At 33.7% G+C, this 24832-nt stretch overlaps 4 protein-coding genes across 6 annotated transcripts; 1 reads left to right on the forward strand and 3 right to left on the reverse strand.

Annotated features, from left to right (window-relative positions):
• Positions 1 to 844: 844 nt before the first annotated feature.
• LOC146930027 (uncharacterized) lies at positions 845 to 2071 on the forward strand. The gene has a single exon (XM_085707457.1). The coding sequence runs from the start codon at positions 845 to 847 to the stop codon at positions 2069 to 2071; it is 1227 nt and encodes a 408-aa protein (XP_085563583.1).
• A 4226-nt stretch (positions 2072 to 6297) lies between these two features.
• On the reverse strand, positions 6298 to 7095 carry LOC146930028 (germin-like protein 9-3). The gene has a single exon (XM_085708269.1). It carries the CDS (start codon positions 7078 to 7080, stop codon positions 6457 to 6459), a length of 624 nt encoding a protein of 207 aa, XP_085564395.1. The 5' UTR covers positions 7081 to 7095; the 3' UTR covers positions 6298 to 6456.
• Positions 7096 to 10685: 3590 nt separating this feature from the next.
• On the reverse strand, positions 10686 to 15676 carry LOC146930029 (mitochondrial inner membrane protease ATP23-like). 3 transcript variants are annotated; one of them, XM_085701690.1, is made up of 7 exons: positions 15409 to 15676; positions 15249 to 15308; positions 15041 to 15162; positions 13420 to 13557; positions 13237 to 13320; positions 11686 to 11830; positions 10686 to 11201 (listed from the first exon to the last, which is right to left on the reverse strand). In XM_085701690.1, the coding sequence occupies exons 1-6, from the start codon at positions 15506 to 15508 to the stop codon at positions 11696 to 11698; spliced, it is 639 nt and encodes a 212-aa protein (XP_085557816.1). In that variant the 5' UTR covers positions 15509 to 15676; the 3' UTR covers positions 10686 to 11201; positions 11686 to 11695. The 3 variants fall into 3 exon arrangements, 2 of the variants coding, with proteins under 2 accessions (XP_085557816.1, XP_085557815.1); XM_085701689.1 differs by lacking the exon at positions 10686 to 11201 and having other exon boundaries at positions 11437 to 11830; XR_015006258.1 differs by lacking the exon at positions 10686 to 11201 and having other exon boundaries at positions 11468 to 12054; positions 12107 to 13320.
• A 2165-nt stretch (positions 15677 to 17841) lies between these two features.
• On the reverse strand, positions 17842 to 21386 carry LOC146930030 (mitochondrial inner membrane protease ATP23-like). The gene is made up of 5 exons (XM_085701691.1): positions 21044 to 21386; positions 20827 to 20948; positions 19789 to 19926; positions 19605 to 19688; positions 17842 to 18385 (listed from the first exon to the last, which is right to left on the reverse strand). Exons 1-5 carry the CDS (start codon positions 21135 to 21137, stop codon positions 18251 to 18253), a joined length of 573 nt encoding a protein of 190 aa, XP_085557817.1. The 5' UTR covers positions 21138 to 21386; the 3' UTR covers positions 17842 to 18250.
• Between the last annotated feature and the right edge of the window lie 3446 nt (positions 21387 to 24832).

Genomic DNA, 24832 nt, shown 5'->3' on the forward strand with positions numbered 1-24832 from the left:
AACACACTTACAAAAAGAAAAATTTGGGCAAAATGTGAAAATTCTCACACGCAAATAGGCTCGGAAAAGATATTTACCTCCTAATTTTATTTAGCACACTATTTACGGGTTCATCTCTCTTATTTTAACGGGTTAATTGTTCAAATTGACCCTGTAATATACATTATGTCTGAAAATGACCCTGTAAAATACAAAACATATATTCTAGCATTGTAACTTGAATTTCTTCTTATTTTTGACCACCCTATAATATACGCGTAGTCTAAAAATGTGACCTACATGTTGAATTTTTTCACCATATTTTTCATACATGTTTAGCACGTTAAAATATAGCTTTACACAAAAAAAATTAAATTTCTTCGACCAGTGATAAATTAATTATGAATTTTTATTCCCTCATAATTATGAATTTCTTAAACAATTCATAATTAATTTGTATCTCGTTTAAAAACTACAAAATTTCATTGTGAATGTTCTTATCATGTTCTAGTCATGCCTACAAAATTAGGGAACTAAATTTGACTTGTGAGTATACGTTTACGCGGAACAAAATTTCAATTTTGCACGTTTTCATTGAAAAATCAAAATAAATTTAAACAACTTTGAAATGCTATGAAACTTTACAGATCCTTTTTATGTATTTTTATAGATGTCTTTGCAAATAATGAACTCAAAATTCGATTTATAGGTCGAGATTTCCGTAGTTTTATTTTTTGAGTTTTTGACACTTTAAAAATTCATAATGAGTTTTATTTTTTTATAGATGTATTTTTTGAGTTTTGAGTTTTTGAGTTTTTCCCTTGGCCGAGGTTTCTACGAGTTCTTTTTTGCATCGCAAGAAGATATGCGTACGATTTGGGCAGCTGGCACTGTAAACTTGAAACCGGGGCTACTCAGATTTTTCGAATGGACCAAGGACTTCAACCTACACACTCAAAGACAAACTCACACGCAAGTATGGATTCGGCTGTGGGAACTCCCGCAAGAGTATTGGATGGAGAGAACTCTGTATGAAATTGTGGGCGCGGTTGGGACACCGTTAATGATTGATAACGTCACACGGAACAGACTTTATGGACACTATGCACGAATACTCGTTGATTTGGACCTTTCAAAGAAAATCTTTTACGAGGTGATGGTTGAACGTAAGGGTTTTGCTTTCCCTATTTCTATCGAATATGAGGGTCTCCCAGACTTCTGCGCACACTGCCATAGTATTGGTCACAACATTAATTCATGCCGTCGCCTACACCCTCTAAGAGCGGAAACGCATGAGCAGCCTATAGACGTTGGAAAGAAAACCATTGATAACGGGAAGCAACCGGTTCATTCGCAAAGATCAAAACAAACGTGGAAGTCTAAGGATAATCCGGAGGGAATTGGATCTTCAAAGTCATTTGCATCTGTGGACGAACAACATGATGTTTCTATTCCCGGGAGGGTATTGTTGGACAAGGATATTACGGTTCCCACACAGCAGCAGGCTACAAGCACAGTCCCTCAAGAGTTGGCAGCCACGGAATTTACAAATGAGGGGGATATAGCAGATGTAACGACGGATAAGGATACAGACAAAGCCATACCGAATGAGACAACTCAAATGGCAGCACCTCAGAATTATGTCAATAAAGAGTTTGAAGTTACTTTCACATTTGAGGATCAGACAGAAGCTACTACAACTCGCACCGACCGACTGCCTAGCACTTCTTTACACGTGTTGGAGGAGATAGATGCTGGGGAGAACATAGGTGCTCGGGGAAATGAGCAAGACTCCACTGCTACAGATGTAGACCATGATGCCTTACAACACCAACACGCAGCAAACAATGTGACAGATGACGTAGAGGTAAATTTAGTGTTTCAGGTCCCACCCATACAGCAACATGTTAGCAGGAACATACAGAATGGTCTTGATTTATGGGCCAGAATCCGTGAGTATGATCAACGAATGGCTGAGGAAGGCTTCACCCAAGTTCTTACAAAGTCGCAGAAGCAAAAGCTTAAAAAGCAAGTCATTGGCACGCCCTATCAAACCCGTGCAAAGGGTGGTCCTCCTCCATCTTCCAAATGATTTTGTTATATTGGAATGTCCGTAGTATTGGTATCGTGAAGGTAACAGTTGTGCGGACAAATTGGCGAATATGGGTCATGGGATTCAAGGTTCTATTTGGTTTTCTATCCCAATTATAGATTTCCTTAGTCATTTATTTATTTTTCATTGTTTGCTTTTCTTTTTTGAGGGTTTTGGCCTAGTCCCCCCTCTCTCTTTGTACAGACTTTCTCCCCCTTTTTTATTGAATTTTAGAGTTTGACAGGCATAGGACGGATGCTTCCCGGGGTGCCAATCTAGTTGGGATGTCGGTGTTGTCTCCTGATGTCTGTCTCTCTCCCTGCTTATCAAAAAAAATTCATAATTAATTTGTCGTTTGTCGAAAATTTATAATTTTTTCTGTGTAAAGCCATATTTTAACGTTCTTAACTCGCCTCTTTTATTTCGATTTATGACTGTTTATATATTATGTCACATGTGAATTTACGATAAATTTTTTGCCCGGGCTCCATAATTTTCTTGGCTCCGCCACTGGCTAAATCCGTAGTCAAACGACACTTAAAAAGGAATGGAGAGTAATTTTTATGCTTCTTAATGATATATGAATTTTGTTTTGCAAAAGATAACCTAGATCATTTAAACTTTTACGTCAATAATTATTTTTAGGGTTTTTCTATCATGTACAAATTTGTACATGGTAAGAAGTTTAAAATGATAAGTTTGTATTGGAACTTGTACATTTTATATTAAATATATGTTTCCTCCGTCTCTAAATAATTGTGTTGATTTCGATGGTAAAATTAATGTCATTTACTAAAATACCCTTGTTAATTTTAGTTAGTGGAGTAGTTAAGTTGAATGAAATTCAATAAATAAGAGTATAATAATGGAAAAAAATGATAAAGAGATAATTATTTTGAGACAGAGGAAGTAACTTTTTAATTAATAATTGTTGTTTTCAATAAAAAGTTACTACTTTTAGTTATTATTTTGGCTCGCTTGTGTTTGGGTTCTTTGGAAGGAGAGGAATCACCGTATCTTCAAAAATATGGCTTCTGATCCTAATGTTCTCATTGACAAGGTGAAGCTTCGCTCATTTTTATGGTTGAAATTGCATCATGTGTCGTTTAATTATAGTTATTATGATTGGTGGAAACACACGCTTCTTTGTATGGGTGTCCACATATAATTTTATTTTGCTGCTTCTTTGATGATGTCGACTTTTTTCTGACATCAGTGACTTTGTAACTCTTAAGGGTTTTTCTTTCTTTGCACACCTTGTGCAGGAGGAATAACCGTTGTTTTTTAATATATTTCATTTTGGCTTGTTCAAAAAAAACATGTGCAATATTACACCTGTTAGACAAACATTACTTTTATATTATATGTATCTGATACAAATTTATTGAGCGATGTAATTTGGGGGAGTTGTAGCTAATTAGTTTTTTTTAAGTAAGTAGCTAATCCCTTACTTGTAAAGCTTATTACGTGATGCTATTGTTAACCCTATATTTTTCCCTCTAATTAGCTATCATTAATTGCTAAGATGTAAACCCTAATAAAGTTTTCCCCCCATCAGATGTGCTATTTGAAATTCAAAACAAGTAAGGGATTCTGCCTCATTCCCATGTTTGTGCATTCCGAAATTTGCTATTAACCTGGCTATTGTTATGTCCCTACCTATTCTCATGCAACATTAAGTGCACTATTCAGTGAATATGACAACCGTTCCATATTATCAGACTTTTGGTATACTTAAGTTGGAATTCATCAGCTTTTAATTCTTTATGTGCGTTTCCAATGCATACAATGGTAGCTCTTCACACACACTTTTATTCTATAAATCCCAGCATATTTTTAGACGGAACTACAACCTTGCATCTTCTTTTCATCTTTAACATTCAACATGGCTGCTGGAAGAAACATTGAAACTCTTATGTCATATCACTGCCTCACAGGTAATTCTGATTGAACTGATCTTATACTTTTCACGTTGTAATTTTCAGCCTATGTCAATGATCATCTCCTGCCGAGTACTTCTCTTATCTCCTATCGTCACAATATCAATGACATGGTTATTGATTTTCCGAAAAGGCTGACTGAATATGAAGTGACCAAAGGGCTTTTGGTATGATTTTAATTCCTTTATTTTTTATTTGTCAGTTTTGCATTGTGTTGCGCTTAATTATTTCTGTATTGAATGGCGCAGATGCTGAATTATGAAGGAAATGTTGCGCAAATGTTTGATACAGCATCTACCTCTGTGAAAATGGTGAACGAATGCGGCAACTGCTGGGACTGTACTTTAATTTTTGAAACTGCTCCTTATGAACACTGCAAGATTGGTGGATAGTGGAAGAGGTTTGTGGAGGCTCCCAGGCTGTGTGAAGGTGTGCGAATCACGCTTGGTGCTCCTATGGCTGGGAAGAACGATATCGTTTATGTGACTGTTATATACAACTAGACCTTGGTGGCCTCATTGGATTTTTTTATTGGATGACATTAAAAGCTGAGAATTTGTATATGTTGTTATTTTTAGTTTTGAGTTTGATAAGTCTATCTGATGTTACAAGGACTCTGCCTTCTATCTTCAGTAGTTTAATTATTGTTTGATGTAATAACATTTGTCCAAGCCTCAAGTATTGGTTTTCAATGAAATAATTGCAAGTTTTTTAGCATCTTTTTTCAAGTAGATTAGTTCCAGCCCTATTTGTATCATTCAATTGACTACTTTACCTAAAATAAACCCGAGGGAGAATGCACGTTGTTGAATATTCATCACAACTTTCTGGTGGAGTTTTGCTATTTACTTGCTTCACAAAAAATTCAGAATAATTATTCACCGTGATTTCTATGCTTGCCCCTTTTGCTTTCTTTAACATATTAGCTTCATGATGTAAATATTGAGAACTTGAGATAGAAGATAATGGCATTTCATTCTTGATGATATGAGAAAAAATTTCAAGTTAATAAACAATTGAGAAAAATATAGCTGACTCTAATTGTTTGTGACTTCAACTCACCATCCTCAGCTCGCTTTTGTATTTTACTAAGGGCCCTTTCATCTTTTGTATTTTTGTCCTTTCATTGTGCTTATTTTGCTTAATATCTAAAACATGGAGAGTCGTTATCTGATCAAGAGGTCTCCAAGAAAAAAAATTGGTGTAAAGGTAGGAATCAATGAGCAAGGGATGGAAAGATATAAGACATGTGGGCCACTGACAGACATCACAAACTGTGAGTAATTCTCTTTCTTTCTTCATGTAAAAAACTCATGTGCTCATCTTCTTAGGTTGGATATGGTGCATATTTAATGAAAGGCTTTGTAGTTAACAAATAACACACGTTATTCTTCTTAGGTAGTGGATGGTGCAAATTTATGAAAAGTCTTTATGGACAAAAGATGGCATGGTCATATAAGTTTATATGAATATTATTAATAATTTATCAACAAGCAAAATATGAAGATCATTTTAATTTGTTTTTCAGCGTCTCATATGAGTAAATTCATATGTTTCACTGACATACATTACAAAATGTGAAAGTGCTTTTCATGTAAACCATTCATTTGCACATCTACAGAGGTTTCTTATTCAATTACCAAGTGTTTATACATTTTCCACAGTGAGAGAGAAATCAAATATTCAGAACAGAAACACAAATTTTCAAAGACCGTAGAATTCTAGGACGTGTAGTATAAAAAATCCACATTTAGGAGAAGGTGCAATAATTTATGTAATGGTGTTGCATTTTAATTAACTATACATTACTATCGATTGAGTTATTTATTAAATGTCCTTTTATTGTGTTTCGGTATTCTTTTCATATTGAGATTAACAACTATATTTCGGCTCATAAGACCCGTGCGGCGCACGGGTCATCAATCTAGTTAAATTTAAATTTGTTACTCGCTCCGTCCTATTTTAGGTGTCCCATTAAGTTTTACATAAGTATTAAGGAAATGATTAATATTGTTGATTTTAATGATAAAATATATATCATTTACTAAAACACCCTTATTTGATTATAATTAGTGGAATAGTTGTAGATGATTGAAATGTAATAAATAGGGTTATGTTAGTGGAAAATAATAATAAATGTAGTATTGATATTATAAAATAGACATATTTTGAGACAAAGAAAAATAGTACAGATGACACTTATTTTGAAACAAAGAGAGAAGTAGATTTTCTTGTATTTCAAGAATAATGCTGCTATGAGCAAACATAATCAATTAGGATGAAGAAAGCACCAACTCCATTGATGATTTTATTTCATATCATTATTAATACAATCAAACAATGTCCATTTCAGACTTATTCATAAAAGCACTTATTGAACAATAAAACAAAGAAGAAAAAAATTTAACATAAGAAAAAAATAAATTCATCCATCACCAAACCTTTCTAGGAAGTAAAACCTTTCTTCAAATTTTGAATGGTGGTAACATCAGTCTTGAAAGCCAAAGCCAAGACATTATCATCAATAGAAGTATTAAACAATGTACCAGGGAGTGAAATAGTTCCAGCATTAGCACTACCAAAAGCTGATATAGCAAGAGCAGGAACCTTTTGATCAGCATTATGTTGAAAATGAACAAGACCTTTTGGGAATATAAACATATCACCAACTGAAAGATTTTGTGTGAAGAGTTTACTAGTTGTGTCAACAAACCCAACTTGAAGTGAACCTTGAACAACAAAGAGTAGTTCAGCTGAACGTGGGTGTGTGTGTGGTGGATTGATGCTGTTAGGTTGGAATTGAAGGGCAGCATAGGACACACTTTGTCCATTCAATGATGGAAATTCTGCCATGCTTGCTTTTATTGCTTTGAAAGGTTGTGGGCTTGGGCTTGGTGGTTGAACAAGGACACGAAAGCCCGAGAAGGTGAAGTAGTTTGCATCGACTGGGCCGGTTGTTGGGCTTATGAAGTCGGTTAGTATGTCCGGGTCACCAGCCCTAGTGATCGTCACGAGGGTAAAGGTGGAAATGATGAGTGAGAGAACAACTTTCAAGGTAGAGGAAGACATGTTTTTTTATTATGATTATAACGATTATAATTATAATGTTAAAGAACTTTGAAGATGTTGTTGGATGAGATTTGAAGAATGTTATGTGTGAGGATATATATATAGGGAGGGTTTGGTTATATGCTTAGAAATTGTGAGGGGAAAAAGGATTTTGTTCTTCTATTCTATGATCTAAAGGCAGGCCTTCTGGATGGACGACACCACCAATGGACATTTTACAAGACATCCTAATTGGTTTGTACTAGTTTGCAGCTGTTTAATTGTGGCATTTAGCAATAGAAATTAGCCTTGGGAAAACATTTTGTTGTCTAGTTCTTGAACTTATTCGTGGTTATAAAATAAAAAATAATAAAATAATAAAAAAGGTTCTTGTTAAGATTTAAAAATGAAAATCATTTATAAGTTTTATGCAACAAAATTACTTTTTAAAGTTTCAATGGGTTTAATGTACAATTTTTAAGAAAAAAATTTCTTCTTTAAACTTCTTGACAAATATTTGGTTTAAATACAAGCAAAATTAGTCAACCAAATTTAATATATTTGATTCAAAATTTATACTATGTGTAAAGGAGGATTATTTTGCATGCCGTTTGACTGCATTAACAAAGATCCTCATATGGGTTAAAAAAGATTGCCATACGGGACCTTACGCCCAAAGTGAGAACGGAATTTATACATGTCCCAAAAAAAAAATTGACAAAATGTTCCAAATATTATTGAAACTAGTTTAAACTAGTTTAGAGACCCGGCGTTGCCCGGGTTAGATATTAAATAAGTTTTATAAGTTTGTGTGCACGAATATACGTGTCAGTATATTAGATTGAATTTATTTAAATTTACAATTATAATAATATCATAAAAATAAATATAAATGATGAGATGAATGTCCAATGCAAGAATAAAAAGTGTAACAAAATCAATAATGAATTAGTCCAAGTGGTAAGAGTTTTGGGTCCCTTTAAACATGTGGTCATGAGTTTGTTTCGTGGCCCATGTGTATGAGAGAGAAAAATCGATTGAAAGGGAAGAAAGTGGTTGATATATATATATATATATATATATATATATATATATATATATATCAAAGTATATGTCCTCTCAAAAAAAATCAAAGTATATGTATGAGAAATAATAAAATAGGTCTTTGGCAAACCTGAAGAAGGAAAAATGTCAGATGAAAAGAAGGTTTGGGGTTTCTGCTTGTGCTCAAAATATGTAAATATGTGATTAACGAAAATTTATTTATTTATAGTTAACATTTGCATTAGAATATGCTGCTAAAATCAATTTTTTCCCCTTCCCTTAAAAAAAAAACTAATCGAACCTTTTTTTTATAAAAAAAAAAACTAATCGAACCTTTTTTTCCTCAAACATAAAAACTAATTGAATGATATAGTGCTAAAAAATTAGTAATAACTAATTGAAGCTTCTTTTCCTAAAAACAAATAAACAAATGGGAGTCTTTTAATCATAAAATAAGATCGTATATGTAAACTTTGTTGAAAGTATTATGTGTAGTTTGTTGAGATATTTATGCTACATAAAATGTTAGAAATTCAATAAAAATTTAAAGAAAATATTGAGTGGATAAGATCAAAATGTTTTTTTTTTTGACAAAAAGATAAGATCAAAATGTTGTTGAGATATTTATGTTAAATAAAATAGGGTTAATTAAGTTTTTAATCCCTGTAAATATTCACAGTTTTGTTTTTAGTCCCTATAAAATAAAATCACACTTTTTAGTCCCTGTGACATTTTTCTTAAGCATTTTAGGGACCAAAAATGTTGATGAAAATTCTTTTTAAGGACTAAAAATGCTAATGGAAAAATTTTATAGGGACTAAAAATGCTGATGAAAAATGTTATAAGGACTAAAAAGATTTTATTTTATAGGGACTAAAAATAAAATTCTGAATATTTACAGGGACCATTTACTTAATTAACCCAATAAAATATTGGTTTTTAAAAATAGAAAAAATAATAAAGATATTGAAAATGAATGTGGAAGTGACACGTGGCATAAAAAACCTTACTTTATATATATACTATTGATACTATTGATGATTGATTGATTGATGTGTAGTTTGTTGAGATATTTCTGCTACATAAAATATTAGAAATTCAATAAAAATAAAAAATAAAATACTGAGTGCATAAGATCAAAAGTTTGTTGAGATGTTTATGTTAAATAAAATATTGATTTTTAAAAATAGAAAAAATAATAAAAATATTGAGAATGAATGTGGAAGTGACACGTGGCATAAAAAAAACCTTACTTTATATATATATATATATATATATATATATATATATATATATATATATATATATATATATATACTATTGATAATTAATAAAATGTGCTCCCTCAAAAAAAAATTAGTTACAATAGTCAGAATTTGTTATCTTTTTCCCAATCAAAGTTTGATCCAGCTGGATGAGACGTTTACAAAGCACATCCCTTATATCATTTTGGCTAACATGCAAAATTAAGGAAACAGAAAGCCAAAACCAGCTCATTCATCTTTATCATTTTGACTAACAATCCAAATTTTCAACATAGAAACCTAAAACCAACGTAGAATATACTGATAGCAAATAGTGTAGTACGATCGTTGGGAAATCTTGGCGACTTTATTTAAACTTTTAATATATAAGAAAAGTGAAAAATCTCACCAAGAAAAAGAAAATAAAAGTTCAACAACGATTTTAATTCAATTTTGGATACATTTCAAAATACATATGTTATTATAGTGAAGTTGTTTTATTTTACTCAAGTAAAGTAAAACATGTGTAAATGAAGGTTGACAAAGTTGATAAAAAGTTGACTCATATTCCGCACGGAGTTGAGTTCAACTTCTGCCGATAGTGTGTTGGCCTTTTTAACTGATGATTCGTAAATACTCTACATTCGTTGAGTCTTGAAGTCTATCTTGACTCTAATAAACCCTCGTAGTCCAACTCAACTAAACTTTTACTCAAAAAAAAAGTTAAGGAAAATTGATGTTGATCTCATTAAAATCGGCATCTCAATTTGTTGTATTCCATGATTTAATAATATTATTACAAATTTCACCAAAATATTAGTGTTTTTTCTTTTTTGAAAATAAAATATGAGTGTTGAACCGATGACATATATTTGGCGCAGACATACATTTGTATCACCTAGCACATTTTTTTTTAGGGGTCCTTAGCATATTTTATCAAGATTAAGAGGTCAAATAATTTTTTAATTGAGGTGATGGGATTTTCTTTTGTTGGTAGTGTGTGTCCTGTAAAAAATATTGTTTTGGCATATCTTGCTCATATTGACAGAGCCGTGGCTTTAGTTTTCTTAAATTTGGGTCCATGGCTATTTCATGCACATTCAACGTATGTTTTAAACTGTCGTTGAATGTAAGGGTACTTGCCGACGGTGAAGTGTCGTGTATGGTCTACAATCTTCCCGACAAGGAAGTGTCTTATATGGTCTACACTGAACCAATGTTTGAAAACGATTTAAAACTCTTACAACAACTTATATGACTCCTCAAAACTTACTTGTTCTCACGATTGAGATGGTGCCCAAACAATGTTGCATCGCAAGACAAAATAAAGTAATTATTGTCTCAAAATCAATTTGCTATATTACGTTTCTTTGCTGTAAGAACCCAATTTGCAAATTATAATGTTTTTAACTGTCGTTGAATGTAGGACTACATGCTGACGGTGAAGTGTCGTGTATGGTCTACGGTCTTCACGGCCGTGAAGTGTCTTATATAATATTGTGTACACCGAACCAATGTTTGGAAATGATTTAAAACTCTAGCAACAACTTATATGACTCCTCAAAACTTGTTCTCACGATTGAGATGGTGACCAATCAATGTTGCATCGTAAAACAAAATAAAGTAATTATTGTGTCTCAAAATCAATTTGCTATAGTAGGTTTCTTTGCGGTGAGAACCCAATTGGCAGGCAAATTATAATGTTTTCCACCACACTGTTCTCATATATCTTTGAAGGAGATATTATTGGTTTTGTCCTCTTTCGATCCTAGAGAATAAAGTTGGCTTGAATATGGTTACTGTTTGGGCACCTTCAATGTTATTTCACCAATAGAAAGGGTGCCATCTTTTTACCTAAAAATAGCACATACATTGATCACTTGTCTGAATTAGGAGTGTAGATGAAATGTAGGTTAAAGTATGGAAAACAAGGAAAAAAAATTGAAATGTAAGTTAACTTATCAGTTGATCTTGTCTGTATACAGTAAATTTCTGATGCAATTATGCAAATATTTTTTTGTCAAGGTTTTTAAGACAGTAAATGAAGTAAGGAAGACACTATTTGAACCAGTGTAATAACTATAACTAAACCAACAACAATGGCTGCTAGCCAAAAAAAATGGAACCAATGGCTGCTATATGATACTCCAGCAACAACCGAGCAATTTTGGATTCCGTGAACAACACGAGTGTTCATTTAACATCCATTTATGGCAAGCCAAAAAACAATAACAAGAAAATAGGCTTCTGTATGAAGAAGTTACAGCTTGTAAAAGATAAAGAAATCTCACCTAAGGAATGGAAACAATGGTTGCTATACCATAAGCCAGTAACATACCACACAGTCTTTAAGGAGCTCTATCAAAAGGCCTTGTATCATTATAACAAGTATCCCATACAGCTTCCATAGCATCCTTGGCAGTTGAAGCAGAACAAGATGGATTTGAAGACACTGATTGCAAAACTCTCCTTTTGATGCATTCCTTCAAGGTGAATTAAATTTACTCAGTATTGATCTAGTTAGTGTAAGCTCCATAAAAAACTTAAAACGGACAAAATTGCTTGATGTGAAACAGTGAAATTTGGAAATAATCTATGGGAATTCCACTTCATTGAGAATCATAGACAGAGCACAGAAAATTATAACCATGATAGAAGGACAAAAGGAGACGCAAAATCATTATCCCTGTCTCGACATTATTATCGCCTAAACTAGTCTGAAGTATCACAAAGTAGGGTAAAAGGAGGGTAAAAGGAACCTAAACTAGTCTGAAGTATCACAAAGTAGGGTAAAAGGAACATGATTAATGTAGTCTAAACTTTAAATTTATATAGCACAGACACTAGGCACGACACGCACATCGGTAAAGTCCAACCGTGAGTCTGCGACATGAACAAAATATCTTATTTGACTTTCCAACCATCTAAGATGATTGTTAGACATAATAACAACTCTCACATGCCTTGAGCATTGGGTTTGATTTCTGATTCTGCAGAAGAATGAGCCGCCATTTTTTGTTTTTTGCTCTTCCAAGTAACCAGATTACTGCCTGGAATGGTGCAATACCAGGAACTGGGTCTTTTGACAGCTAAGGCCTTGTTGGGAGTTAGGAGGAGAAGGGGGGATGGCTTTGAGGGTAGGGGAGGAAAAGGGAAAGGGAGGGGAGTTTCTCACCTTATTTGCGAGAAGAAAAAAATTACAGGGGAGGGAGAGAAGAATGCTTATGATTTATACTTGTTTTTTTTAGAGTCTTATAAAAGAGAAATATGACTTGGATAATTTGCAAAATTCCTCTAAAACCATCCATGGAATACTCGTCTTGAGTTCCCCCATATAGGAGGGTTTTAATTTTATAGAGAGAAAAAAACCCGAGTAAAGTTGCGGGCTATCATCCTTTCCCCCAAAATCCTCTCCTTCCTTTCCCTCTTAACTTCCAATAAAGCCTAAATAATTTGCATATTCTGAATCAGCATAAACTTCTAGGCTCAATTTGTTATTGTTACATAGAGTGTGCGAATACTCACTCTACTACTCTAGTAGAGCAGAGTTCAGTAGGCAGCTTGAAGATGAGGTTCTCTAGGAACATTAATAAATGGGCTAATTACACAAAAACTGTGTGATAGGAACCTTTATCCATCTAGCCCTATGATTATCTTCTCTTCATCTTCATTAAATTCTTCTTTTATCAATGATAAGTTGACTGGTGCTTAATGTTCAAATAATAATAGCATATCTCAACTAAAATACTCTGAAAAATTCAATACTAAAACCTTTGTTGCAAACAAACTCAACTATAGTACTTTCAGTAAAGTTGCTGCACATTATCTCCGAAATATTCAATGAAAGTAAATGTTAAGTATAAATGAAGAAAGGAAAGAAATGGCGTACTTGTTCTTGCCCTCGTAGATTCAAATGTCCTCGTAGAAGTTCCCGTTTGTAATGACAATCACCACTTAGATGACCAGCTCTTATCTGTTTCATATAATAATCAATAAACAAAATTATTGAAGGAAAGTAATGCATAAAACTACATCAAAATCTGTGATTAAAAGGGCACCGAGAAAAAGGAACCTCACTACAAGCATGGTGAGCACAATTAGTCCAATCCAAGTTTGCAGCTCGGCAGTCATCAAATGCATGAATTAGCTCATGAACTATCACCTGGTTAACCTGGTCTTGTAATTGTATCTTATTTGCACACACAACTATCTATGTCCAAGAAAAGTAGAATAATACTATTAGTAAATTGAAAACCTTAAAGGAAATAATCATATGAAGCATTGAATACAACACTATTCGACTACTAAACAAGACGGCAACAACTGAGATTATTTTCATCAAGTGTGTGTGTGTGTGTTATATCAGCTTTTTAAGCCAGCTTAAACTTGTCACTAGTAATAAGTACACCATTGTAAGGAACGACACACCCTCCTCTCTAAGGCTCTGTTTGGGAGTTTGGAGGGGAGGGGAGGGGAGGGGAAGGGAGGGCTTGAAAAAAAAGGAAGAAATAAGTGGAAAGAATGGAGAGCTTTGGGAGGGGAGGGCTTTGAGGGGCTTAATTTTCTTCATAATACAGAATTCCCCTAATTTAGGGGAACTAAAAAACTGTATTGGAGGAGGGTTTTGGGGGGGTTTGAGTAAATTTTCCAAATCCAATATATATTGTTATAATACTCGCAAGATTAAAAGTACATTAATCATAAGTATTCTTTTATCATTCACTAGAAAAACACACTCTTAAAAAATTTGAAAGATTTCGCTATTTTTTACTCTAATCTCATCCCTCCAACCAAATCCCTCCCCTTCCCTTCCAAACTCCCAAACAAAGCCTAAGGAGTGATTGGCTACTTTTCAATTGTCTAACTTTGGTGACTTTCTCTTTATCCCTCTTAACACACAATTTTCTCTAATTCAAACTTATTTTAATCACTATTCTCTCTCCTAAATAGACTTAGGTCACAAAATCTTGACCTTAAGTTAGACAATCAATTCCCCTTCTCTTTAGTAATGATAATCATGTTTAGACGACAAACAGCTTAATTAAGCACTTATAAGCTTTGTAACACCGACACCTCTTATCAAAGGTGTGTTCAGTGTCCAACATCAACATGACACTAGCAGTGGCACATGTGATTACGTTGAAATAATTCATTTTATCAAATTATAATTGGTGTCGACGTGTCAATGCCATGTTCGTGTGAGCACTTCATAGCTTATAAGCTTAATAAAGCTTGTTTGTATAGGTTATTTCTATAACAAAAGAAAAAATCAAATCAAATTGTTTTCATATAAGCTATAGACTATTTTCATACAGTATCCTAGAGAACATAGGAAAATAAACATAAAACACAGTTTGTGGACTGATATGCAATAAGTAGTTACATAAGTTCTCTCAAACAGTCTCACAAGTATTTACGTCAGTAGACAAGCTCAACTGGTAAAGTTGTTGTCATGTGACCGTAAGGTCGCGGGTTCTAGTCCTGGAAACAGCCTCTTGTGTAAAAACAGGGTAGGCTACGTACAAAACACCAAATGGTGGGACCCCTTCCCGGACCCTGCATATGCGGGAGCTTCAGTGCACCGGGTTGCCCTTAGACAAGCTCAAATAATTCAATTACATCTAAGTTCTTTCAAACAGTCTCACAAGTATTTACGTCAGTAGACAAGCTCAAATAAGGCAATCCAAACGTACCCCTTCACCAGGAACGAAACCTCCGGCAATCGATACTTCGCAATTAATAGCTTTGAAGAAATTGTCTTGGACAGGACACCCAGCTTTGGCCAAATGTTCCCTTAAGAATCTCGCCGTTGGAGCTGATATGAAAACAATAAAATAGATGAGATTTACAATTAGAGAGAAAACCTTAATGACAAAAAGGGGAATGAATGAATTGAAATACTTTTGAGACCCTTCTGAATCATGCGTTCGCATTCATTGATAGCTTTGTCACCCTTGAAAGCTGATACAGCAAATAATAAAATTAATAAGATTTAGAATTAGAGAGAAAGCACCAAAACCACATAAAATGTGATAGTAAGGGATATGAAGAATGAAAATACTATTGAAAGTCTTCTTAATCGTGCGTTCGCATTCCTCCTTGAGAGGATTCTCGCCATTGGCGGATGAAGAAGAAGAAGAAGAAGAATTAAACACATCCATCTGATTCAGTGTTACACTTCACCAGCTACAGATACACTGGAATATGGTTTGGTTCAGTTGTTGAAGTTTTCAAACAAATGGGCTGGTTTTTTTTGTGTTCAACGGTTTATACAGAGGATGCTTTCTCTGTATTTTCAAGGATGCTTTCTCACATTTTAGGTTTAGAATTTATTTTTTTTTTTAGTTTAGAATATTTATTTTATACTATTTACTTTATTTTAGAATATTAATTAAACTTTTTTTTAGACAAAAGAAAAAATATATTAAATAAAATGCTAAATTACGGTTTTGGTACTTTAAGTTTGACATTTGTAACGTATTCGTTCTTTAAGTTATTTTTATAACATATCAGTACTTTAAGTTTAAAAACGTGTTCATAGTAGCCCTTCTGTTAAACAGGCATGAAAAAATTGACGAGTTGGCAGTTAAGTGTGTGAATTGGCATGAAGGGGTTTAAAACTCTGTTTTATGGACCTTATGTGTTAAACTTCATCTTCCTCGTCCTTTCAAACCATTTTACCCTAAATTTCAAAACTCTAAGTGGGTGTTGGGTAACCCGGTAGCTCACCGCTACCTCACGTTTAAGACCTTTCTCACCGTAATTTCCTAAAGCTCCAATTACTAGCTTTTTTTTCAACGTGCGGCAGCACCGTAAATTTTTTGAAATACCAAACAGACGCTAACTCCATTTTTATTTTTCAATTGTCATGATATATTGTTGTGCTCTAACTGTATATATGTGTTTGTTCGTGCATATATAACATGATATATGTTGCATATGTTTTTTTTTAAAAGGATACATGTTGCATATGTTACATGATATCTTATTCAGAATTTGGTCAATGATTAGATGTCCACATGAATCGATTCTTAGTTTTTTGTTGCTTACCCTCTATGGCATAACTAGGAACAATCACTTAGGGTTTTGAAATTTGGGGGAAAAAGGTTTGAAACGATGAGGAAGATGAAGTTTGACACATAAGGTCCATAAAACGCAGAGTTTCAAACCCCTTCATGTCAACTCACACACTTAATTGTTTAACAGAAGGGGCTACTGTGAACACGTTTTGAAACTTAAATGACTGATATGTTACAAAAATAACTTAAAGGATGGATTTGTTACAAACATCTAATTTAAAACACCCAAATAAAAACAAAATTACAGAGATTGGAGGGTGTAACTCAGGTACAACCCAGACAAAATTACACAGGAAAAACATCATTTATAGGTAAAGAGTGACAGGTTAAGCTTGGAGAAACTATCATGTTGCAATGATGTCGAAGAACATTAATAAGAAAAACATTGTGAAAACAAAGTCAAAGAAAGTGTTTGAGTTTTGTTGGTACTTTAAGGCATCATAGTCAATTCATGTTACAGGTAAAATTTCTATTTTGTTGAAGAAGTCAATAGTATCAACTTGAGCAAGTCTATGCATCTATCTTGGTATGCTTCCAAGTCCATGCATCTTGAAGGTGTAAATTCAAGTTATTAGGTGCTGAAAGTTGATATCAGGTGGTATCATAGTGGCAAAGTCTTGCAAGTTCCATCAAAAAACACTTCCTCAAACACATAACTCAATCGCTTAACTGAATCGCACATAACTCAATCGCTTAACTGAATCGCTGATGTTAGTTAACAAATGGAACCAACCGGCAGAGATACCAACATATGTTTGTAATTGTAGTCGAGCGTAGGGCTACTTTTGTTGACAATGATGCGTCTTATATGGTCTATGGTGAATCAACTTTTGAAAATGATTAAAAATTCTAACTGATATAACTCCTCAAAACTTACTTATCCTTACGATTGAGATGGTGCCCAATATCATCAAAAGAAAGAAAAAAATATCCATCTCTTAAAATTCAACTTATATATGCTTTTTCTTGTTATAATCAAATTTGACCGATCAAATCATTGTATTTGTCATAAAAACGTGAAAGCCTCTAAGATTCTATTTCAAGGTGGAAATATTTTTGGTCGCCAATGTTTTTATGCGATTTTCAAGTATCCATACACCCTAAACCACACGAGAAACTTTTCCAAGGTGATGATTGGTTGATAGTATACTTTCATTTCTCTTATTTCAAATTAATTTCCAATCAAGTTCCATCAATGCTTCAAAACTGTAACATCAATTCTTACGTGCATCCATCATGATTTCACTACAAAAACAAGTTGGATGTTACAGTGGGAGACCTTGTCATATCTCTCACTGTGCGGAGAATTGTCTGTCATTAGATCAAAAAAATTCACAGATACTATCATGCAAATATTTGTGTCAAGATTGTTAAGACAGTAAATGAAGTGTAGAAGACACTATCTAGACAAGCTATTTGAACCAGTGCAATAACTATAACTACACCAACAACAATGGCTGCTAGCCAAATAATGGAACCAATGGCTGCTATACAATACTCCAGAAACAACGTAGCAATTTTGAATTCAGTGAACAACACAAGTGTTCATTTAACATCCATTTATGGCACGCCAAAAAATAATCACAAGAAAATAAGCTTGTAATTTGGGTGGGCTAATTTAGCTTCTTCAAAAAAAAATTACAAGAAAATAAGCATCCATATGAAGTTACAACTTGTAAAAGATAAAAAAAAAATCTCAGCTAAAAATAAATAAATCCTTGTTTTCTACGATTTGAATTACATTTATGATCACCTTAAATGGTATCAAGCCAAAGAATGGAAACAATGGTTGCTATACAATAAGCCAGTAACATACCACAGTTTTTAAGGAGCTCTATCAAAAGGTGCTGTATCGTTATAACAAGTTTCCCATACAGCTTCCATGGCATCCCTGGCAGTTGAACCAGAACAAAACGGATTTGCAGCCAATGATGTTAAAACTCTCCTTTTGATGCATTCCTTCAAGGTGGATTAAATTAACTCAGTATTGAACTAGTTAGTGTAAACTCCATAAATTTTAAAACAGAAAATTGTTTGATGTGAAACAATGAAATCTGGAAATAATCTATAGGAATTCTACTTCATTGAGAATAATAGACAGAGTCAGCAAATTATAACCATTATAGAAGGACAAAAGGAGACATAAAATCATTATCCCTGTCTGGACATTATCATCGCCTAACTGGTCGGAAGTATCAAAAGGTAGTCAAAAGAGAACATGATTAAATAAGTCTAAACTCTAAATTTATAAAGCACAGACACTAGGCACGACACGCACATCTGTAAACTCAGAAATATAGGACACCGTGAATCCGTGGCACGAACAGAATATCTTATTTGACTTTCCAATCACCTTAGATGATTTTTAGCCATAATAACTCACACATGCCTTGAGCATTGGGTCTGATTTCTGATTTTGCAGAAGGGGAGAATGGCTTTGAGGGTAGGAGAGGAAAAGAGAAAGGGAGGGATGTTTCTCACCTTGTTTGGGAGATGAAAAGAAAATAAAGGGGAGAGGGAAAGAAGAATGTATATGATTTATATTTGTTTCTTTTGAGAGTCTTATAAAAGAGAAATATGATTTGAATAATTTGCCAAATCCCTCTAAAACCACCTCTCGAATACTCTTCTAATCTTGAGTTCCTCCATATAGAAGGGTTTTAATTTTATAGATAAAAAACTCTGTGTAAAGTTAGGGGCTATCATTCATTCCACTTCCAAATAAAGCCTAAATAATTTGCATATTCTGCATCAGCCTAAGCTTCAGACTCAATTTGTCATTCTTAAATAGAGTGTGCGAATACTCACTCTATTCTAGTAGAGCAGAACACAGTGGGCAGCTTGAAGATGAGGTTTTTTAGGGACATTGATATATGGGCTAATTACACATACAAAGTGTGTGATAGGAACCCTATCTAACCCTATAATTATCTTCTCATCATCTTCATAAAATTCTTCTTTTATCAATGGTATAGGAGAAAAAAAGTTGCCCGGTGCTTAATGTTCAAATTATCATAGCATATCTCAACTAAAATACTTTGAAAAATTCAATACTAAAGCCTTTGCTGCAAACTAACTCAACTACAGTACTTTCAGTAAAATTGCTGCACATTATCTACGAAATATTCCACCAAAGTAAATGTTAAGTATAAATGAAGAAAGGAAAGAGATAGCATACTTGTTCTTGCCCTCGTATTTTCAAATGTCCTCGTAGAAGTTCCCGTTTGTAATGACAATCACCACTTAGATGACCAGCTCTTATCTGTTTCATATAATCATCAATAAAAAAATGATTGAAGGAAACTAATGCATAAGACTACATCAAAATCTGTATGAATAAAAGGGTGCTGTTAAAAACAAACCTCACTACAAGCATGGTGAGCACAATCAGTCCAATCCAAGTTTGCAGCTCGGCAGTCATCAAATACATGAATTAGCTCGTGCACTATCACCCGGTCAACCTGGTCTTGCATTTCTATCTGATTTGCGCACACAACTATCTATGTTCAAGAAACGTAGAATAATACTATTAGTAAATTGAAAACCTTATAGGAAACAATCATATGAAGCATTGACACAACACTATTCGACCACTAAACAAGACAACAACAACTAAGATTATTTTCATCACTAATAAGTACACCATCGTAAGGAACAACACACCCTCCTCTCCAAAAGGAGTGATTGTCTACTTCTCAATTTTCTAACTTGGTGACTTTCTCTTTATCTTTCTCTTAACACACAATATTCTCTCATTCAGACAATCTTATTTTAATCACTATTCTCTCTCCTAAATAGACTAAAGTCAGAAATCCTTGGTTAGACCAGTGTCGTCGATGGCAGATGGTGGTCCATGGCGGAGAGCCAAAATCCCGCCATATTGACTGTGTGGCGCCATCGTATCAGATTATGGTGGTCCATGGCGGAGAGCCAAAATCCCGCCATATTGGCTGTACGCCATCATATCAGATTATGGTGGTCCATTGTGGAGAATCAAAACCCCGCCATACCAACCACCTTGTGGCACTGTCATATCGGACTATGGCGGAAAATGTGGCCATATCGGCTGAAATTGAGCCCAAAAACCGCCACCAATATCTGCCATGCCCAATATTTGACAACACTGCGTTAGACAATCAATTTCCTTCCTCGTTTGTAACGATAACCTCTTAATTAAGCTTGTTTATATAAGTTATTTCTATAACAAAAAATTCAAATCAAATTGTTTTCGTATACACTATAAATTCTTTTATAAGCTATCCTAGAGAACTTACGAAAATAAACTTAAAACACAGTTTATACACATGTCATACATTGTTTTCATAAATTCTCTCAAACAGTACCACATCCACAAGTATTTATGTCAGTATATAAACTCAAATAAGTCAATCCAAACGTACCCCTTCACCGGGAACATAACCGCCAGCATGATTTTGATCACAATTAATAGCTTTGAAGAAATTGTCTTGAACAGGACACCCAGCTTTCTCCAAATGTTCTCTTAAGAATCTCGCCGTTGGAGCTGATATAAAAACAAATAAAATAAATGAGATTTAAAATTAGAGAGAAAAGCTTAACAATAGAGAGGGGAATGATTGATTGATCGAATTGCAATACTTTTGAGACCCTTCTGAATCATGCTTTCACATTCGTTGAGAGCTTTCTTCTCAGATTTGGTGGAGGATGAAGAAGAAGAATCAAACTCATCCATATGATTCAGGGTTACACTTCAGCAGCTACAGAGATGTAAGGGTTCGGTTCAGTTGAAGTTTTGAAACAGATACAAATGGGGATTGCTGTTACAGGTAAATTCTAAGCATGATTTTTTACTCCAGTAGTAGCAAGGTTGAATAATTTTGTTTAAGCCTAATTAAATAAATTTGAATTTAACAAAAACTAAAATGAAATTTTGGAAAATTTGTTAGAGATGCCGATTTTTTTAGCACGAAAGGCACCATATGATATTTTTGTAAAAACGTAATATTTATTTTATACATCACCTTTCAAAAATTTATTTTATATCCTTCAAAAAAATTATTTTATATATCAAGGTTAAAAAAAATATTTTATATATTAATATACATTAGAACTAGAGGTAATACAAACATTTTTTTTAACAAGCCAAGATAAAATTTATATTACAACCAGTGATTCATCTCGCACAATAAGTGCAAAAGAGAATCACCAAAAAAGAATACAAATTCTAGTCACTAATGCATAAATAACAAGCACCGAAGTAAGGAAACAGAAAAACAAGAAGATTATAGCCCGACACTCATACAAGACAAAGGGTGTTGTCACCAGTCATGATAACTAAAACCAAAACTAAGCATATTTGTCTTTAACCATTGGAAAGATAATAATTTAACCTTCTATGCTAAATTTTAAGGAGCTACAACCATCTGATGAAATACACGGTTCTTCCTTTCCTTTCAAATAATCCAGACACAAGCCAACCAGATTATCTGAAAGAATGTGTCAGAGGAACTTGGTAATCCAGCCATCTGGCCGAACTGAAGAAAGTGATTCCTACTCCCAGTTGGAGCGACAAAGGATAAACCAACACCACCACGGATACCCTACATCATCCACCACCACACAGAACAATCCTTCCCCCTTCCTTCAATCGGCCTTCCTCCTCTCCATACCGAGCTTTCAAGACTCGATACCCTAACCCTTCCATATCGACTAACATCCTCCATCACCATTTCTCTAACAATGATATATTAAATTCACGTAACTTCCGCACACCTAACCCTCCATCCTCCTTTGATAAGCACACCGAATCCCAACTCCCCCCCCCCCCCCCCCCCCCCCCCCCCCCCACACACACACACACACACACACACACCAAAAAAAGAAAAAATAATACAATCTTTTTAAATAAGGGTAATGTTAACTTGTGCCCTTAGGGCACATGTTAAGAAACCTAAAAGAAGAAACTTTCTCTAAAATTTTGTGCATTTAAATGATTAAAAAGTTAAATATTAAATGCAATGCACACATTCCAATAAGTTTTTTCTATATTTGAATCATTAACTTGTTCCTTGAGGACACAAGTTAACATTTTCCTTTAAATAAAGATTTGATAGAAAAAATTATACTTGCGGGAACCTTGAAGAAGGAAAGGAAGTAAACCGGAAGAGAAAAGAAGACAAACTTCAGAAGAATCAGACGACCCCCTAATGATAAAAATTTGCTTTTCCAACCCGATAGTCTGTTAACAATCCGATCAACCACTGGTTCCCAAAACTCGAGTCCTCTAGCATCTCCACCAATCAGAAGACCCAAATACATAAATGGAAGTGAACCCACTCGACAATGCAGCGCTGAAAACATATCAATTTTATTTGTATCATATCAATTTTAATACAAACATATTACCGTGTATGTTAATTCACATTTTTTATTTGTATCATATCAATTTTAGTCTAACTTATTTATTTCCATTTAATATTTATACTGCTCAGAAAAAATTGGTTTAGAAAAAATGGTTAAAAATAATGGTTAAAAATTGTAGTTGGTTTGTTAGTTTTTTTTGTTTGTGGTGGCCGGGGTTTGAACTCCGGACCTTACATATATATTATGCAATTATGCATTATACATTGTCTTTACCAACTGAGCTAAGTTCACAAGGACAGTTGGTTTGTTAGTTTATTAACTTATCGTGTAGATTTAAATTTAAAACTGAAAAATAATTGAATCGTTAATGGTAAATTTATCCAGGAAAAAGTCCGACCAAAAGTTAGTTCCTTATATTATTGTTCGTGATATTAGTTGATGATAATAAACCTTTAGTCACGAGATTCATTCCATAACAGCTCCTATTTGAATTTAGGAATTAACATAGACATGCTTATAACAACCAAGTCATAATTCTCTCAAAAAACAACCAAATCATAATTGATGAGTTTAAAAGTAAAATTGTTTGAAGATAGTTTAGGTATGTTGAAAATAATCTACACAAAAATATTATGTATTCTCTGTTTTAGTAGTATAATATAGATATTGATTAAAAATTAATTATCTTTTTTAATAACACTCAAAATTATTGTATTTCAGTACAACCGAGATTTGACAAACATGACATTTAATTTTGAGTTGTGTTATTTGAACATCAATTTGTTTGACAACCTAATGGACAACCATATTTTTACAAAGAAAATTGTGTATATTGACACAAAAACTAAAGCAATAGAGATAGTAAAAATATAATGCGAGTATGAAAGAGAAAGTTGTCACAAAAGTTGTTATAAAATGGTTGTATAAATATCATTTCTCTTTAATTTTATGGTTGGTTTGAGTGGTAAGAGACTTGAATACCATAGTCAAATGACTCTCTTTAATGGATAAACTACATTATATGTCCAACAGGTTTTTGACTAGAGATTAGAGGTGTCAATTATGTTGTAGAGTTTTTTTTTCCACCCTCCACACCTTCTTCAAATTATGAAGTCCAAAAAAATTAGGATAATGGAGGGTGTTTTTAACATATTTCTATACCTTTCAGATTATATAATCTGAAATGTTAGAGGATGCGCGAGAAGCTAGTATGGTGGGATGTCGTTGTCAACAGGGCAATTTGAACCGTAAGTTGATGTTAATAGTGTCATGCAAAACAAGCATAAGGCCGACTGGGCCGATGATGATAAGAAAAAGGTCCAATACGATTTCAGAGCGAGGAATATACTCACTTCCGCACTTGGCGTAAACGAGTATCACTCGGTCTCACATTGTAATACCTCTAAGACAATGTGGGACCCTTTGGAAACTCTGTGACGGTACTGAGGACGTCAAGCAATGAAAAATCAAGTTGCTGAAATTTTAAAAGTAAAGAAGGATTTTGAAAATTGCAAAAAAAAGAGCATGCATCTCTAGTTAACGAACACATTACAATTACTCCTAACAAGTCACCTAAAGTTGATTTACCCAAGACTCCTAAACCTAAGGATATTGGTAAATGTGAAGCTTGTCCTAAGTTACATGAAGAGATTGTTTCTCTTAAAAAGTAAAATAGATCAAGCCTCAAGTGTTTCTATGACTTTTGCTAAAAGGTCAAAAAGTGTTTATTTACACCCAAAAGATCTTTCAAAAGGAAGTTTCAAAAGAAAAATCAAAATATCAAAGGCCATGGACACTAAGTTTGGTGTCTCTATTGTGGAGAAGTTGAGCACACTACACCTCATTGCAATACTATGAAAGTTTTGGTTCCAAAAGACTTGTGGGTGCCTAAACAATCTACTTGTTTCACTAATCCCAAGTACCCCACATATGTTGGGGACCTAAATTTTACCTAAAATGTTGTAGATAGTGGTTGTTCAATGTACATGACTGGAGACTCATCCATGTTCATTAACTTCAAAAGAAAAGAACGTGGGTTTGTCCCTTCAGTGACAACAATCCAGG

This window comes from Medicago sativa, chromosome 4, assembly GCF_051527215.1.
Source record: "Medicago sativa cultivar Bolivia chromosome 4, Bolivia_mono, whole genome shotgun sequence".
Lineage (NCBI taxonomy): Eukaryota > Viridiplantae > Streptophyta > Magnoliopsida > Fabales > Fabaceae > Medicago > Medicago sativa.

Excerpts from the sequence above, each read along its gene's own strand:
- LOC146930027 (XM_085707457.1), top strand. The coding sequence starts at position 845 with ATGCGTACGATTTGGGCAGCTGGCACTGTAAACTTGAAACCGGGGCTA.
- LOC146930028 (XM_085708269.1), bottom strand. The coding sequence starts at position 7,080 with ATGTCTTCCTCTACCTTGAAAGTTGTTCTCTCACTCATCATTTCCACC.
- LOC146930029 (XM_085701690.1), bottom strand. The coding sequence starts at position 15,508 with ATGGATGTGTTTAATTCTTCTTCTTCTTCTTCTTCATCCGCCAATGGC. Across the intron at positions 13,321-13,419 it reads CTCACCATGCTTGTAGTGAG|ATAAGAGCTGGTCATCTAAG; the intron begins GTTCCTTTTTCT and ends TATATGAAACAG. Across the intron at positions 11,831-13,236 it reads ATCTACGAGGGCAAGAACAA|GAATGCATCAAAAGGAGAGT; the intron begins GTACGCCATTTC and ends TTCACCTTGAAG.
- LOC146930030 (XM_085701691.1), bottom strand. The coding sequence starts at position 21,137 with ATGGATGAGTTTGATTCTTCTTCTTCATCCTCCACCAAATCTGAGAAG. Across the intron at positions 19,927-20,826 it reads GTTATGTTCCCGGTGAAGGG|ATAGTTGTGTGCGCAAATCA; the intron begins GTACGTTTGGAT and ends TCTTGAACATAG. Across the intron at positions 19,689-19,788 it reads CTCACCATGCTTGTAGTGAG|ATAAGAGCTGGTCATCTAAG; the intron begins GTTTGTTTTTAA and ends TATATGAAACAG.